General features: G+C 46.5%; 2 protein-coding genes across 2 annotated transcripts; one reads left to right on the forward strand and one right to left on the reverse strand.

Annotated features, from left to right (window-relative positions):
• The first annotated feature begins 4,016 nt into the window (after positions 1-4,016).
• LOC120692988 lies at positions 4,017-4,873 on the forward strand. The gene has a single exon (XM_039976393.1). It carries the CDS (start codon positions 4,162-4,164, stop codon positions 4,654-4,656), a length of 495 nt encoding a protein of 164 aa, XP_039832327.1. The 5' UTR covers positions 4,017-4,161; the 3' UTR covers positions 4,657-4,873.
• A 3,586-nt stretch (positions 4,874-8,459) lies between these two features.
• LOC120691477 (cyanate hydratase) lies at positions 8,460-10,831 on the reverse strand. The gene is made up of 4 exons (XM_039974546.1): positions 10,363-10,831; positions 9,456-9,527; positions 8,969-9,077; positions 8,460-8,750 (listed from the first exon to the last, which is right to left on the reverse strand). Exons 1-4 carry the CDS (start codon positions 10,635-10,637, stop codon positions 8,706-8,708), a joined length of 501 nt encoding a protein of 166 aa, XP_039830480.1. The 5' UTR covers positions 10,638-10,831; the 3' UTR covers positions 8,460-8,705.
• Positions 10,832-18,866: the final 8,035 nt, after the last annotated feature.

Raw genomic sequence — 18,866 nt, forward strand, 5'->3', positions numbered from 1 at the left:
CCCCCGGAAGAGCTCGTGGCACACCCGCAGCAGACCGCGCGGCGCAGCACTGGACTCCTCATCGTGGGGATGCTTGCCGTCGGCCATCACGGGAAGATCAACGACGACGACGAAGGCGGTCAGCACTCCTTTTTCTCCTTCCCCTCGCGCCTTTGCTCTCCCTCTTTCTCTCTGTTTTCCTCCGAGCAACTGGCAGGCAGCAGTGACGACAGAAACAAGGTGATGGGAGGCAGATGATTAAATAGACGATCATCGTCATCACCCCACAGCGGTTCCCGAGCAAATCGACGCCTCGAGACACGAGCCGCCAGAAACAGGCCTCTCCACGGGTGCGTACTTTACAGTTCCAATTAAATCCCCATCGTCAATTCGTTTCCAACTGCAGGGAAGACGGCGAACCGTTTCTATGCCTCAAACGAATCACAACCGCACGATTCGATTTCAAGTTTCGAAGGCCAGTCCGCCGAGGGCTCCGCGCCGCCTTGACTCAAAGAGCCAGGGAAGAAAAACTGAGACGAGCACCAAGCGGCCCAAGCATGACCTGCCCTGGCAGCAGTCTGGTCGTCTCAAATTTTCTTGTCCGATCCGGCCTCTAGCGTTCCACGGAATCCCCTCCAGGGGGAGGCTAACTAGCCCCCCCCCCCCCGAGCTGGCTGACGGCTCGGGTATCTGATTGGGATGCGGGCTGTAGAGCAGTGGAGTGCTCCCAATGGGGCTCCGTCGACCTGGTCGTCCGCGGCAGGGTCGGACTTCACTCGGATTGTCCTTAAATGGGCATACCCGTTACCGTGCCCGCCGAACCCGCCATTCCGAGCCATCTAGGTCAAGTGGTAGGGTTCACCTCCTCCGATCGCCACCGATCGTAGTGGAGTCGTTCATCGTTGAGGCATGAAAATGAAAAAACAGTGCGAAAAAACCAACAATTGAAAACGCCCCAGGGCTAACTTTATTTCATCAACCATCTCTTTACATCGATCGGCTGAAAGCCTTACATCAGATGAAAACTAGCTGCCCTCGACTCAGGGAAACATCAGATACAATGGATCAAATCCATTTACTCCCACTAAGGGAGCAACAAAAGGGGGCTAAGGCAATGGCTACTACCTGGCAAGCTGGAGGACATGGCCAAAGAACGTCGCAAGACTTCTTGTAGCACCTCGCAAGCCTTCTCCTAGCATCAGCCGCGCCGAAAAACCCCTGGCGGAGGTGGAGGCAGACGATGCTGACGACGGGAGTTTAATGGAGCTGAGGTTAGCCCAAAAACCCCTGCCGGCGCCCGCTTCCGGGTATCTTCCTCAAACACTAGAAGACGGGCCATGATCTCCTTCCGTTGGCCACGGCGCCTTCCAGTCGCACCACTCTAACCGCCCACCTCCAAAGGGAGGCGCGGAGACCCATCCTAGCTGCAAGACCACCCTGTCTGATGCCACGAGGCACAGCACCGAGCTGTGCAGCCTTCCAACCGTAGCTGGAAGATGAGGCAGCGGATCTGCGGCTCCGCGTCGACGACGCGTGAGATGCCCACCCGGGGCACGATCGCCGCACGACCCGCCAATGGGAGGCGGCCCCGAGCGGGGGGGAACGAGGCGTCCGCAGTACAGCGATAAGACGCGACGACCAGCCTCGAGATTCTACAGCGCTAGCGCCCCAGTCGACCATCAAGACGGGCCAGACCCCGTCACGCCGTCACTGGCGCACGCCGAAAGCTGAGGGCGCAGGCAGTTGGATGGGATGCCCCGGTCAGGAGTCATCAAAGCCAAGTCTAGCGGCTCCACGATCATTAAAAAATCGCAGAGCCGCTCGGGGGCCTCTGACGGGGGTATAAACCCGGGATCCCTAGCCGGCCAGACTCGTACGATCGGGAGCCCAGCAGGCTCGCTAGGCCATGAAACGCGACAGCCCACTAACTGACGCAGGAAGCTGCCTTCGCTTCTAAGGCAACGAGTCCGGGACCCCGGCCTCCTGGGACACGCGGCAGGCCCCCGACCTAACGCCCCGGGTCAGAGCCATGCCGATGACCAAGGACGTGCGCTCCAAGAACGCCGCGCCTCCTGACAGGCGTGCCGGCCAAGATAGGCCCCGGGCAGGCCCCAAGATGCCGGCTCTCCTTATCTTGCGGCAAGAGGTTAGCTAGCAAGACCCCTGACAAGGAGACAGCGCTGCTCACGCGGGCCCCACGACACAACGGGAGGGGGTGTCCACAGACGCTGCCTCCCCTCGCCGTAATGATAGTTGCCTCTGTGCACCATTTCATTATGCCAGCGAGTGTGACCGGACGCCCCCGGCCAGACCTCGGTAAGACACCCATCACCAGGAGCGCCGTTCGGCTGACAAGAGCTACGCATGGGAGGCGTGGGATAGCCCCGCAGACAAGGAACATAAGCTCCGGCGGACAAGACCGGAGGAGACCCCCGAGTGACCAACCAAGCGGTCGCGCCGTCCCGACTGAGCCAAGATGGGACAGTACCGGGGGAACGCGTTGCCCAAGAGGATCGCCAGGATCATCCCTTGCCCAGAATATCGCCATGATCAAGCTTGCACGCTCCCGACCGACCGAGTGGGCCCCGACGACTGACAAGGACGAATCGCACCCCGACGGTGCCAAGACACAGCGCTAGATAAATGTAAATGGGGGGTCCCACCTTGGACTATAAAAGGGAAAGCCCCCCACGTAGGAAAGGGTTGGACTCCCACGGGTTCGACACTGCTTGACCAGCTTGTAAGCTCCCCTCTGAACTTTGAGCACCGGGCTCGAGAGCAATAGAGCGAGAACACCACCCCCATACTGGACGTAGGGCATTTTAGGCCTGAACCAGTCTAAATCGTCTAGTCTTTGCATGCTAGACCATATCCGATCAAGCGCACAACAAACGAGCAATCGAGTAGTTTTGTAGTCGCCCATTTTCCGCAGCGACATCAATCATCTAGCCGAGACTTGGGAGATTCCCTCCCTCTCTCGCCTCGCTTGTACCCCTACTACAGGCACCCCTGGTGCAAGATAGTACAGTGCACTCGCACATATTTGCTGGACATACAGCCCCGCGGCCGGAACCAGGATAAAACCGTGCGTTCCGGTGTTGCCTCTTGCATCAACCATCCTTAGTAAGGGATCACGCAGCATCGTTACTAGTTGGTGCCGGACCGCCGGGTCAGGACACCGACAAAAATCCATGTGGCAACCTGCCTAGAAAATCAACTAGAAATTCATTAATTCTTAATGTTTTGTATAAGGGGTTAGGTCAGTCTCAGTACACAATTTTATTGCATAGTTCAGTTACCAAAACTGGGAACTAGGTAACTGTGCTAGCTGAGTTTTATGGAGGTATTTGTATTCAAAGTGAGGTTATATTGATTTAGCGGTTGATGTTATGTTGCACGAGAAATTAAGGATCAAAATCTATTCATCTGTTAAAACATGTCTTACATTTCTAAACAAAGAGAGTATTTGCTTCTAAGCATAAAATACTAAATGAACGTTGGAGGTTTTCCAATGAGTAGTTTTGTTTGCTACATAATATTATTACTATTAGATAGAATGACGTGAGTGAATAAGAATGTAAAGGTGTAAATTTATGAAGGCAAAGAATTAAAAAAACTCTAGGTACAAGTTTTTTCATGAGGACGCGGACCCACCTTCTCTCTCTTCTTCTAGGCCCCTTATGGATACGCCGCTGTTTTAACATATTACAAAGTTTTTGAATTTTGAGCATAAACTTTTTATTTACTATTTGAAAGTTGGTGATGTAGAGTTTTTTAATTATGTGGCTTCAAAGGTTTTGGATTCCAGATATAAATGATTTGATGGATGATTGGGGGCTCGAAATGTACAAAGTTTTGAATATGCAATTTCATACTTTTGTATTCTGAGTACAAAGTTTATTCCAAGTACGAGGTTTTCCATTTGTAAACTGAAAGCCACGGATGTACGAGGTTTTTTAATTCTATATAGAGTTTTTAATTGTGTGACTTATGAGCTGGAGGTATAGAAAGGTATTCCGTGTATAAAATATTGAGAATTAAAAAAAAGTTTTGATCTTATTCGCAAAGGACCTCCCCAGCAGCAGCTCGCTCCAGCAGCAGCAGAGGATAAGCCCCTAGCCCCCATCCACTAAAGAGAACCTCCCGCTCGTCTGCTCCAATCCAGCAAGGCAGGTAGTAGCCATGGCGCCTCTGGCTCTCCGCCCCACCATCTCGGCCACCGCCGCCTCCACGACGCTTGCGACCGTTGGCTCCCGCTGCCGCCACGCTGCCAACCCCCGCCGGCGCCCCACCATCACCTGCAAGGCGGAGCCGAGCGGCGGCAACAGCACCCTGGAGCTGGCCGCGGGCGCCGCCGGGCTGGCGTCGAGCGCGACGGTGGCGTGGTCCCTGTACACGCTGAACACGACGGGCTGCGGCCTGCCCCCGGGCCCCGGCGGCGCCCTCGGCGCGGCGGAGGGGGTCAGCTACCTCGTCGTGGCGGCCCTGGTCGGGTGGTCGGTCACCACCAAGGCGCGCACGGGGTCGGGCCTCCCGGCCGGCCCCTACGGCCTCCTCGGCGCCGCCGAGGGCGTCGCCTACCTCACCGTCGCGGCCATTGCCGTTGTCTTCGGCCTGCAGCTCTTCCAGCAAGGGTCCATCCCGGGCCCGTTGCCGTCGGAGCAGTGCTTTGGCTGACCCTGTATCTCATCCCCTTCACCCTTTGCCGATTGCAAAATTCTGGTTGGGTGTTGCTGAGAGTGAGTGAGTGTATGCGATCTGTTTAAGTATATATGCCTGTCCGTTGGTGATTGTAGATCTGTAGTTTTGATTGGCTGCCGGCCTGCACATCGATTTGATAACAGCTGAGATACTCGAGCATCATCTCAAGGTGCAGATCTGCCCTCTTGGATTTTGATTGTGTGTTTATACAGTAGCTGTGATATTGCGGCAGAACCACCTAAATTATCCCGGCTCAAGTGCGCTGGCCATCACCATAAGGCAACACCGACACAAACACACTTCAAACGGAACAATTCTTGGTCTATCGGGTAAGGTCCCGATACAACCACCGTTTCTCGGATCGAACAAGCATACCCCGCACGAAGGCGAGTCCAGAGATATTACAACCATACATATTTTACAACACGGGCATTGTAGTTATTACACAAGTTCAAAGTAATATTACAGATCCAAACTTAGTAAAACATTATACAAGATATAAGTTTAAGTTCAGAGTTCAAAAAAACAGCGGAAAGAAAACACAACAGCTGCAACACGTCGCAAAAGTATACCAAACTACCCAAGCAAGGTATCACTCATCGGGGTCATTGCCGGCCGAAGACGGACCCCACTCTACGGACCAGCCAGGAGGCAAAGAGCAGGGCCAAGTCAAACTAGCGATCTGGTCTTCAAAACTCATACCTGAAAAAGGTTTCGAAAGCAAGGCTGAGTATTCTAATACTCAGCAAGACTTAACCGTCAACGGATATACATAGCCCACCTAAATAGACTATGCAGGGTTTTGTAAGGCTCTGGTTTCCTTTTTGCTGAAAAGCAATAAAGAGTATGTCCTTACTTCACATTTTAGCTTTTCATATTCTAGTTGATTTACCATTCTATGTAAGCAACTAATCCTATCCAACCATGGTAGAACTTTAATCAAACATCAAGATTGATCATAATAATGTTGTTCTTATTACTCTGTGTGGCAAAGGGATCAAGCAGTCCCAAACCGTGAGAAGCGGACGATTCGAATCGAAATTTGTTAACCTGGCCAGGCAGACCTAACACACACGTTTAGAACACCGTCGGTGTTGCACAAAGGGATCACTCTCCCCGACTACAGGGCACCATCTTCCTCCCTATAGCCGCGGTGTTGCGCAACATAAACATAAATAAAAACCTATCTCTAAGAGAGAGTGAAAGGTATATCCACTCACCGGTCCGATCGGATACTAGGCTTACCGCGTACCATATTTACGGCATGTGGCTAGTACGTTCAAAAACTTAACCACCGCTACCACACACTGCGACCTTAGCAAGTTCATCAACACAGACGGGGTCTCACACAAGGTCATGATATCGAACACGATCCCGTCCGTCGTCCTTATATTGATAGTAGAAAGTAAACAAGCAATTCCTATAGAGCTCGCGAGTGACAGGCAATCACTCGACTTTTACCGGTCCTATAAGCTTAGTAATTATTCGAACTCAGGTCTAGTGTTCAGAACATAGGTTCCTAGGATCATGCATCTAGAGTTTCAATTCAAATACTAAGAACTGTAAATGCACAAGTAAATAATAACGATAAGTTGTAATAATTTGAAATACTGGGTTATGTCCGGGGCTTGCCTTCTCTGTAGTCACTAACTAGATTAGTCTTGGGCTCTTCCGGATTTTGGTCCGGGTCTTCAGTTAGTACAGTGGCGTTCAGCTGGGCCTCTTGATCACCTTCTTCAGATTCTTGGATCATCTCGTACGTCCCGTCCGATAAAACAGTCGTATCTATATGTGATGCAAGAAATAGTATTATAAACACACACTTCACAATAAAGTTGCAGTCCAACATTTAGCAAACAAACATTCATATGGGCAAGCGTTTATAGAGTAGTTATTTAACAACGATTACTACACAAAACAAAATGGTTAACATCACAAGACAATTTGATTAAACTTACAAAGTAAGTTTCAAATAATTTATATAACATGTCAAACATGATTTGCAAATAAATGAATAACTTAGTACACAAATGGTATCTAACTTCAGTAAAATTACATCAAACAGTAAATACAGAGAGCACTATACCGTGTAAAATTCATTCCATTTCATGCCACCAATTAATCAGAATAAAACAGTTATTCAGACTACACCTAGAGCAAGATCAAATTCTACAGAACAAACTACAGCACTTATGAAGCTCAAACTTATTCGTAACAGGACTCACATGATTATGAACACCTCATAAATTTTTCAGAATTTATCTAGGTACAAAACTGAAGTAATAAATTAGACAAAAATAAACCACATATGGTAAAACTAATTAATACAGAAAGTTCTATAGAGATTCTGGATCCTAAATTTTACATACATGAACACACGACCAACATAGTGTTCTACAAAAATTATCAGAATTTTCTAATTAATGGAAATATTTATCACAACTAAAGCCTACTTAATCAGCATTAAATCAAATAAATAGTTAAACAGATCAAAAATTTCCCAAACTTGGGAAACAACAAAGTTTTAGTAACATGTGATCATGAAAAAAGTTTCACACACAGAACTTGATTATTTCTACCAGTACAAATAAATTAGATAAACTACTATATTCTAGAATCTTGAAACTTTGACATAGCTAATGATGTCAAAAAGGTTTCAAATTTTACCAGATGCTAACAACACTGCAAGACACATCGTAGCAAAAAACCACATACAATTACAGAGTAGAACTCATGGAACAAATAAAGTATATTTATTTTATTCTTTCTCTTGGATTAAAATACAAACCAAAAATGAAGATGTGCATGTAACAAAACTTGTAGTTCTTGTAACAAGGATTCCAAAACATTTGGATTTGTATTTTTTTGATTTTTCTACGAATTTATAAGTATTTTCAAAGTTCAGCCTAGAAACAAATGAGAAAGGATTGAAAACTTGCATCCAGGACCCTAGAATTCTAAAAGTATTTGCAGGGGAGTCCCTGGTATTTGCACTGGCAGCCCTGAAAGAATTAGTTTACTTCCTTTCCAGAACCTCTTCAACCACATGATTTTATAGAGTGCACCATGTGTCCACTCAAAGGATCATGCTTAGAAAAAATACATGTCGCTTAAATGTAAAAGACTACTGTGATGTAGATTGTGCAAGTTGCCTAGAAAAAAGTGTTGATCCACTTCATTCACCAAACAAACGATCTTCGCTTCACTGGAACAGCAAAAACCACCATCTCGCTCAATCCTTTATTGTGATTTGGGACATCAGGAAGTAGTGGTGCCCCTATCAACTGCAGGGGCGAGTATGGAGCGATGTCTATTCATTTAAGTGAGCTGCTATGTGTAAGGAGCTTGTAGTCAGAGTTAAAGCTAGGTAAAGGTCTTTTCAACCTCCATTTTTAATAATTGGTTGAGGCAAACATTGCTAATAATCCGGTTTAACACGACAGAACAAGCATGTGAAAATTGGTCGCTTCTTCATCAAGGAGCAGTTAGAAGAAGGGACACTTAAACCAAGTGAAGTAGTTTCAGGTGAGCAACTGAGCAAGTAGCAAATTGTAGGAGTCAAAAAATTTGTCAGCTGCTAGCAAGATGGGACAATTGAGAGGAGAGTATTTTTGTAAATGAGTTGTATGTATTAGAGTTAGTGTTCCAGGCCCAAGAGGCCCATTGATGTATGATAAATATGTACTCGAGGATGAGATAGGAGTGGAATCTTTTCTTTTTTCGATTCCAGAACTTTCTCCAGCATACTTCCACATGATCCAATCTGTAGACGATTGAGGTACAGACATAAAGAAATTCTTATTTATTTATTTTAAATTCTGGCATCATCAAATGCAGTCCAGCAATCATGTGTTTGTTTATTCTTTATTATCGGCGTACCTGCAAAGCTAACAAGGGTGAAACCAGGCTTTCGTTGATTATTTGGAGGAAAAAAATAAACAGGCACGCTTGACCCTTTCCAAACCCAAATTGCTACATGGTGGCTCCATGTTGTAAAAGAATTTTTCTCCCTGTCACCAACCGTCTCAAGATGTCTTGCGGGCCGGCCTTGACATCATATGTTCAGATTTCTGCACATGTGAAAAGGCATAAGTGTGTAAGCTTAGGTGGTCCAGTCAGATGATAATCTTATCAACATATAATGATCATTATAGTATCAAAAGATCTGCCGACTCATTCAAGGATTGTATATCGATCTGCTAAAAATTTTAATTGGTACCAGTAACAAGGAGAGCACCATGAGCTTGTCAGGAACAGAGCGGCAAATGAACAGGAAGAGGACACTAACCTGTTCAGTGTAAGGCAGATACTTCCCGTCAAATGTGACCACCACACGATCTTTGCCGTCAGCACCTTGGACCTTGTCAACTGAACAGTAGAAATCTATGGCCGACATGCTGCATTAGGAGCAACAGAAATATAGTAACACAAAGTTATTTACACAAAGATAAGATCTATAACATAGTGACAACATTTGACAGATCATTCAACGGAGTATCATGGGTAAAGGGTTTCGACAGGCACAGGCACGAATGAAGCTGCACAAGAATTTAAAAGCATTCCAAGTTCTAAAAAATGCCTACACACAAACACAGAGACATCATACAGAATACAAACTTGAAGGTGATGCCAATGGCAGTGTTTTCAAAGGACTTTGTATCCTCTATTAAGCATAAAAAATGGATTTGCTAACTTGTATATCACACAATACTTCATGCCCGATCACTGGAAACTAAGAATTTATGCAAAAAATGAAGCATAGATGGATCTCTTACATTCCATCACCAAACTCCTCATTGATGATTTCCTTGATGCTCTCTCCAAAATGCATGACAGCTTCATTCAATCTGTGTGCAATATGTAGTAACATTGTCAGTAAGAACACTATTCTAATATCTGATAAATTACTGATAAAATGGATGGAAGAAATAACAAGTCATGGACTAAAGAAGCTCTGAATATAAGCAACGCCATACAACTTTAGCAAGCTGCTAGCTGCTGTCAAGAAAGCTGAAGACTGTCAAGTTGAACATGCAAACTTGCAGAATTTGGATATTCTTAACCAGGGATTGGGGCATTGGTCTTGGGTAGCAAGTTTTTATGTGGCTTGTGAACAGTAGACCTTCTTGTAAAGTAATTCTAAGTTGCTAACTTTTATAAAGAGAAGGTTTCAAGCAGACGACTAGTGGAAAAGTTTCAGCAAAGTGCATCTTTATCAAACATAGTGCCATTTTTGCAACTTGCCTCCTGCCCTCTCCTGTCGTCTTTAATCTTTATTCACCACTATAGCATCAATATGGATCATCATCATTATCTAAAAGAAGTAGCATACTAGCATACATATGAATAAACTTGTGCATCAGACCACACTAATATTAAGTCTCCTGAAGGCTCAATTGCAAAAGTCTGTTTAAGTGGAGGAGAACTGTAGCCACATCCTTGATACAAGTTAGCTATTTGGCATGATAATTACTATGTCAACATGGAAAAGCAAATTCCACATCTGCACGTGACAGGTTCACGGTCCCCCCAACAGATTGCCCAGGCATTCTTCGTCTAGCAAGCAAGCTAACATCGACATAAACAAGTATTACGGAGACGATTAAAAATTGGCACTTGGCAGCATCCTCGTATACAGGGTTAAGAGGGGCAGAGGGGAGAATGGATGGGGGCACGGAGCACCTGTATATGGCGGGCTCGTGGACGATGTCGGGGTGGTAGGACCGGAATGGCGGCTGCATCATGAGGTCGACGAGCTCGTCGGTGAGCGCGGGCAGCGCCGCCCTGAGCTTGGGCGCCGTGTCCGGCTTGAGCTGCGCCTGGCGCCGCAGCAGCTGCGCGACGTAGACGTTGGTGAGCCCCGTCTCGGCCGCCACGTCCGAGAAGCTCTTCCCGGACTCGGCCTTCGCCGCCATCAGGCGCCGCACCACCGCCGCCCTCGCGCTGCTCTCCTCCATGACCCCCGCCGATCCCTCCCGCACCCGGTCGCTCTGCTACCCGCGCGCCGCGCTGCTAGCTCGAGGAAGTGGGCGGGGCAGGTGGACTGGGCAGGCGAGACGGCACGGGTGATGTGTGCAGAGCGGCGTGTAGCGGCCAGGTGGGTGGCTGTGGATGGCTGCCGCGCGGCGGGGTGGGTAAAGCTAGCCGCCGGCCGGAGGGGAGGGAGCTCGCGAACCGAGACACGGCTCTGGAGGGGCGCCGGTGGGCCGTGGCGTCACATGGGCTGATACGCTACTGATAGCGATTGTTGAGCCCACCCACCCACCCATGAAGGAAAAGCTCCGGGCCGAAAAGAAATTATCGTTGGGCGCGGGCTAACCTTCGAGTTCGTCCCAACGCGCCCGGCGAGCTAGGCCACTTTGTTTTCGGTAACCTCTTAATTTTGGGCCCCTATTCCTATTTTTTTCTCCTATTTGACAATAGTCTCCAACAGCTCTCTCAAAGAATGAGAGACTCTCATTCTATTCCTAGAAATAGGAGGGGAGGCCAACAGATTTGAGAGACTCTCAAAGTTAGAAATAAGATAGGAGTTTGGTTGGAGATGTTTTTCCCCTTTCTCTCTCCTAAATGTAGAGTAGGAGGTCAAATAGGATGGGGGTTGGAGTTGCTCTAAGGGCTCGTGTTACGAAGGTGTCCGTTTGGATGCAAGTGCTAATAGTTAAACTTGCTAAACGTTTTTAGTATTAGTATATCCAAATATAGATGCTAATAGGGTGACCAAAATTTAGCCAAGATGTAAAACCTTTAGCAAGAATACAAATACTAATAGGTGCTAAAGTTTAGCATTTAACTTTAACCCCTCCAAATATGTTCTGAATGAGTGATCCCCTAGACAAGAAACTAAAAGAGTAATGAGCCGTAAATTTAAGCAGAGTTGTGTGTTTGGTTGAGTTGTGACTTTTGGAAAAATATATGTAAGCTGCGGGCCGTGAAAAAATTGTCGTAGGTTGTGAGCTATGAGAAAGATAAAATTCTGAAACAGCTGTGGATTTTTTGAAACACTTACAAGCTGACCACACATGTCATTCACTATCCATCCCACTCAGATCTCACCCTCTCTTACTGATGAGCGGACCCCACTCATCAACATCTTCTTCCTTCTTTTCTCTCTCACCGTTGACCCCCGCAACACGAATTTTTGGGCACATGTATGAAGCATTAAATGTAGTTGTAAAAAATAACTAATTGCATAATCGTGAAAAAATAACTAATTACACAGTTTAGTTGTAAATGATAAGATGAATATTTTGAACATAATTAGTATATGATTGGACACTAATTACTAAATAAAAATGAAAGTGCTACAGTAGCCAAACTCAAAAAAATCACGAACTAAACACGCCCATATAGTTCACCCTAACATTGCGCTACCTTAGTCTTGGAACCGTGGTGCTCAAAAAAGACAGTTGCTTTATCGGAGACTTAGCCTGATTACACCCCTACTAAGAAATCCTCAACTTAGTTTTGAAACCATGTTGCTTAAAAAAATAAAAAAACAAAAGCAACCTTACGTTGGGAGTGGAACTAGTTCTCAAATAACGTCGTGTATGTAGAATATACTGTACTAGCCCACATTAACTTAGGGACTGAAAGTGATCGGGTGCTCTAGCTTAAGAGGGGGAGGGGGTGAATTAGGCACTAATAAAACTTAGACCTATGACTCCAACTAGTTTGCACAAAATTTAAACTAAAACATGATTTCTAGATGTGCAACTAGGTTGTTCTAGTGTGAAACCCCTATCCCAAAAGAGTTTAGCAACCTATAGCCTTTCCTATTAAGAAACTATTCTATGAAAGTAAAGGCACACAAATTGCTAGTAATGAAATGCGGAATCTTAAAGAGCGGGATAGGAGATAGCAAACTCTTGACGCAGGTGTTTATCCCGTGGTTCGGTTAGCCACAAAGGCACACCTACATCCACGTTGTTGTAGCACTCACTAAGAGTATTGCTACTCGGCCACTAAGTCTTTTCCGTGAACACAATCACGATCACCTTGGCCCCGGGTTCCACTAAGGAGCTTCTCCACGGGGTCTCCACGTCCCCCGCACAAAGTGTCATCGCCGCTCTACACCAAGTCGGAGGGTCGATGACGTTGCCGGCGAGCTTCAACGCTCCAAGGTGTCGGCGCACCAAGCTCTTGTTTTGGTTTACTAGAGAACCACAGCATAAAGGCTCAAGGCCTTGCAATCACACTCACTAAGAGCTAACATTTACACAACACTCTCAAAGTGTGCTAAGGGCTAAGAATATGATCTTGATGCTTTTGTATAGCTTGGAGATGTTCTTGGGTAGGGCTGGAATCGAGCCGAGCCTCGACTTTTTTCGAGCTTTCTTCGATATCAATATATTCGTATTTATTATAGTCTCCCGCGTTGTTTGATATTCAACTTCAAATCGAGCATAACGAGCCGAGCCGAGCCTGCCAAAATTGACTTTTATTCCAAATCAACTAATCTTTATTTTAAAAAAAGAACGAACGTAATCGGAGCAATTTTGAAACGAGCCACCGAGCCAGCTTAACGAGCTTTTTTCCAGCCCTATTCTTGGGTGTGTGTGGGATGTCCAGCAACTCCAGCAAACTTCAAATGGCCGGGGTGAGGCGTATATATAGACCACCAAGTCTTGTAGCCGTTGCTCCAACGGTCAGCAGAAAATCTGCGTATCACCGGAAGAACCGATGCCTCTGGCAGGGGCAGCGTCGGTTCATCCGGTCACTCTAAGACACAAGTAGCCGTTGAACTTCTAACCGCTGCTACAGTGACCACCGGTTGAACCGATGCTTGCCCGTCGGTTAAACCGGTCACTCACAGCCTTCTTCTCTTCTGCTGACGTCAATGCACCGACGCAATACTCTGATGCACTGTCGGTTGAACCGGTGCTGAAGAAACTTCTCCTGGGCACTTAACATCGTCTCTGGTACTCAGTACGCTCAATGCACCGATGTCCTTTTTGGACCGTCGGTTCAACCGGTGCCTATAGGCTGACTTGGCTTCGATTCCCTTCTGCACCAGAATTCCATAGCGTCGGTTCTTCCGACTACCATCGGATGCACCGATGCCCTTGGCCTCGGTTCTTCCGGTGCTACTGACTGAAGAGCTTTCAGGGCGCTGCCCTGAGACCCGCGAGGGGCGGCTCCCCCTCGACCCCCGTCCGCTAACCGGGTAGCGGAACCCCTGTAGAGGCGGTCCTTCGGGCCTTGCTACGCCTATCTTATCTTTCTCTGTCATCACTTGAACCTAAAACCCTGAGAATGGTCATCTTAACAATCATATTAGTCCAAGTGTTGTGTTGTCATTCGATCACCAAAATCACTCGAAATGGCATAAAAGGTGTCATGTTCGTTTCAGGGACCCACAACGAAACACGCTGCAGGAGTGATGATGGGAGAGAAAAGAATGGCCCGGCGAATGACGAAACCGGCACAACCCTAGGGCACCTTTCCCCTTTCATTTATGGCCGCTTTCAAGATCGACAGGATCATGCTCCAAATTTACGCCAACCTTTCCAAGACTGTGGAAGCAACAACCGTGCCCCGGCGCAGCAAATTAAAGAAGCCTCTGCCTTTTCTCGGGTGGCGTATCGGCGAATCAAGGGGCTCTGTGGCCCCTTCCTCGATCGGCTGCTTGTACTTGGAGATTGAGTGCCCATGTGCGCCCTCGCCGTCGTTGCGGTTCACTGCCTGTCTGTTTGGTTGGAAGCCAGTGCGGTCGAATGGTGTGCATATCAGACAAGCGTAGGTGTTGATATCCTGAAGTATTTGCGTCGTTTTTATGCGAATGTGTTGAGCGAATTTGAGAAAAGATGAGGAGACTCCAAGCTGATGCTCAGGTTCAGCCTGGAAGCTCATCTACGGGGATGCTTTTTCATTTGCCAGATCCTGCTCTCAGAGCCGGTGAGCATTCAGAGCCCGTTTTGATTTAGGGTCTGTTTGGCAGGGCTCCGGCTCCTCCAAAAACGGCTCCAGCTCCGGCTCCTCTAATGGAGCGGCTTTTCTAATAGAGTTAGAGCTGTTTTAGAAAATATTTGGCAAAACGGCTCCACCATATTTCTCATGAATGGATTGGAGTGGTCAAATATCCAATATGCCCATAGCTATTGGATCTGTTGAATTTTATGTATGCACAAGTTTAAATTTGGAGTTATATGAAAATAAAATACAAAAAAGAGTGATTTTTTTCCTTCTTTTTATTTTCCCTTCTTTCTCTTTCCTCCTTATCTCTTCTCCTGGCTTCTTTCTCCTCGCCAGTGCTGCCTGCTCACGAGCGCTGCCTGCAGCCGCCTCCGCTCCGGTGGCCGCTGCTGGCCGTCCACCCCACCTTGTGGCTCCCGTGCGGGCTGGCTGCCTCCGTCCCCCAGGCTCCTGCGTGGGCCAGGTGCCTCCGTCCCCCCTCGAGCTCCGCCATCCCCTGTCGCCGCGTAGCACCGGCTGCCTCACGCTCCACAGCGCCTCGTCATCGCCCGGCACCGACCGCCTCGTGCTGCGCCGCGCCCCGTCATCGCCCGGCACCGGCCATCTCGCGCTGGACCGTGCCCCGTCGCCGCCCGTCTGGCCGCACCATCCAAAGGATAAAGATGGCAAGCATGTTGTTGGGACGAGGAGGAGCCGGACGGAACTACGTTTTTGTGGCTCCAGTTCACCCAAACAGCTCCGGTCGGCGGGATTCTGAGGGGGCTTCGATGTTGAAGCCATTTTTGAATCGCCGTTTGGGAGGGATTCGTCTGGAGCCGCTCGAGCAGCCGCCCAAGAAGCCCTCCCAAACGGGTCTTAGTACCACTAGTTACTATAGTCAATTTTAATTACTAATTAGAGGTATTAAATATAGGTAGTTTATAACTAACTCCACAACCCTACCCTATTTCGCGAGATGAGTTTAATGAAATTTTTTATCATATCATTAGAGAATGATTACTGTAGCATTACTATATGCAATCATGAATTAATTACACTTGTCCATAAAAAAATTTTGCAAATAAATTTCATTTAATAATTTATACATATAACTCCGCCTTTGTTGACTAGAAGACTTTCTTGAGTCGTCTCAATATAGCCAGTCCCAAGCTCGGATAAAGAAGGATTGTTACGGTAGATTTGGCAAACTAGCATAAAAAAATAACCACTCTAATGAATATGAAACCCATAATTCATGCATACAAGATTTCGGCCCTGTTTAGATCTTTACCTGTAAACTTCGTAAACACAAAAAAAAAACATCGCATCGAATGTTTTGACACATGCATGGAGTAGTAAATGAAGTCTATTTACAAAACTTTTTGCATGGATGGGCTATAAATCGCGAGACGAATCTAATGAACCTACTTAATTTATGATTTGCAACAGTGATGCTACAGTAATCATCCGCTAATTATGGATTAATCATGAATTAATTATCATCATTAGATTCGTCTCGCGATTTACAACCTATCTGTATAAAAAATTTTGTAAATAAATTTTATTTAGTATTTCAAATTAGCAAGATTTTTTTGCAAAATTTTTACACGTAAACAACTAAACACGACCTTCCTCGCGTAAGTTGCGCTAGTGGCGCATGTGTCTACCTTACGATAACTCGGTAAACAGAACTGCCCTTTCCGTGCGAAGATATTTCGGCGCTGAGTGCTGACTAATGCGACACTGCACAAGTGCAGACATGACTGTCGAGAGAGAGAAAGAACCCCACGCGCGCAGCGCCTTTGCCATCACCTGGCCGATCCCGCGGCAGTGGCCAGTGGGAAGAAGAAAAAATCTCTGACTGGCGGGGGTCGCGCTCACTGCATGCACATGCATGCGTGGACAAGCAGGTCGCCAAGCACATGGAAATGCTGGACCCTCCCCTCCCAGTCTCCATTCACCGTGTTCGGCAGGCTGGAGCTGGAGACTGGAGCTGGAGTGCTGTGAGAGAAAAACACTATTCGGCAGGCTGGAGCTGGAGCTGGAGCTGGAGGAATGTGAGAAAGAAAAACTGTAGAGCTGGTGGGCTGCGGAGCTGCATAGCTACCGCTGAATCTGCTGAACAAAGCATTGCTGGCTACCGAGCAGGGAAAATCCCTTAACTATTTACATTTTGGGGCAATTGCATTTCTACCTTTACTTTCAACCCCAATTGCGGTTTTACCCTTATTTTTTGTTGACTTTGCATTCTTATCCCTACTATTCCAAAATGAAGCATCTTTTACCCCTACTCCGTCAACAGCACCTAACAGTATTAAAGAAGACAATTTTGCTCTTGTGAATATACCCCTATTTTTTTAGAACTTTGTGAATATACCCTTATTTGCCACTATATTGCAGCAACATTTCAATAACAATATAAATAAGAAATTGACAGAATTTGGGCAGCATCATGACACATATGATTAAGTTGAAACCACATGCATATATACATCCCATCATCCATATCCAAAAGAGATGTACCACCATATCACATCCCCATCGTACATGTCCAAAAGAGAATCACATCCAACATAGGTGTCCATCAAAAACAACTAGTATATTACATATTCAATGGCAGCGCCATATTCAAGCATCTATCCCTAACAATGCAGCCAATCGCCCTCTCATTCCTCCCCTTCTTCCTCATCCTCTGATTCAGACTCCTAAATATACGGAAGGACCGAACCCTAACAACAAGATTATGCGCCCTCTCCTGCTAGCTGAACCGCGCGCCCCTCCTCCCAAACCTGCGGCGCTGCCTCCTGACCGCCCAGCCGAGCCCCCTCCTGGCCGCCCCTCCTGGACCCTCCGCCCTGGCCCACGGCACGGCTTCCTGGCCACCAAGCCGAGGCCCCTCCCTGCCCGCGCCGGGGGCTGCTTCCTGGGCGCCTCCCTGCCCGCGCGGGGCACCTGCTACCTGGCTTCCATGCCCACGCCGCCAGAGAGGAGAGAACGAGAGAGTTGGGGAGAGTAGTGGCCAGATCTGCTGGGGAGAAGAGATAAGGACAAGGGGTATATTTGTCTTTTCACAAGGTTTAGATTATTTTTCTAATTATTTTAATTGGGATGCAGCTCACAGTGTTACAACTAGGGGTAAACGGTAGATTCATTTCGGAACAATAGGGGTAAGAATGCAAAGTCAACAAAAATGAGGGTAAAATCACAATTGAGGTTGAAAGTAAGGACAGAAACGCAATTGGCCCTTACATATTCGTATTTTATTATGAAAACGCTGGGAACGAAAATAAAAATAGGATATACGGGTTAAACTCATTTTGAAAGAAAAGAAAATTTCTTAGAAATAAAGGATTTTTACTACGTTACCCTAAAAAAGTACTCCAGCGGCGTGAGTGAGTACAGGCTCAAATTCCTATTTATTTTTTAACAAGGGAGATGGAAATGGACGGTAACAAAAAAATTTACCGGAATGCATTATTATTTAATCACCATTCACCTTGGATAAATATAGCACTATACACTCTTTCATGCAAGCTAATTTAAAAAATATGATTAAGGTTTCATGTTTCCTATGACTAAATCGTGAAATGCACCGATTGATGTTAAGAAATAAGAGATGATATCTGGTATGCCTATTAATTTTTTTCCGGATTTCATAAATACGGGATCATTCTGTATAAAAACGAGATCCTTCAAATACGGGCGGGAAACACCTCTTTCCGCTTCCCATCCCATTTCTATATTTTTCTGTAGATACAGAAATAGGTGGGATAATAATAGAAATATGGGAGGGATGGGATGAGATTTTTTTTGTCCGTTTTCATCCTAGTCGCTGAATTCAGAGATCAGCTTCTTGGCATTAACATCCTGAAGTGTTCTTCTCGTCTTCTTATCTTTTTTGTTGTCATCAGAGCTCTGTTTACCACTCGTTGGTTCAAGTACAGCAGCATGATTGAGTATGGCCTAGTAGCAACTTAGCATTTAGCAAGAGCATCAATGGATGCTTCAGAATTTAAGGATCAGATCAGGGCCCCGTTTGGTTTGTGCTGTGTTAGTGAATAGTGATATTTTAACCGCTAATTACGATGTCAAATAAAGCTAGTTTACAAAATCAACTTTAGAACCCCCGCGCTAGTGATTCTGAAGAATCTAATGAGGTATTTGGCCATGCGATTAGAGGATGGTTACTGTAGCAAATCATTAATTAATTACCGACATTAGATTCGTCGCGAAAAGTTACACTCATTCCTAAAAAAAAATTTACAAATAGAATTCATTTAATATACTATGCATGC

Source organism: Panicum virgatum, chromosome 9N (assembly GCF_016808335.1).
Source record: "Panicum virgatum strain AP13 chromosome 9N, P.virgatum_v5, whole genome shotgun sequence".
NCBI classification, from domain to species: domain Eukaryota; kingdom Viridiplantae; phylum Streptophyta; class Magnoliopsida; order Poales; family Poaceae; genus Panicum; species Panicum virgatum.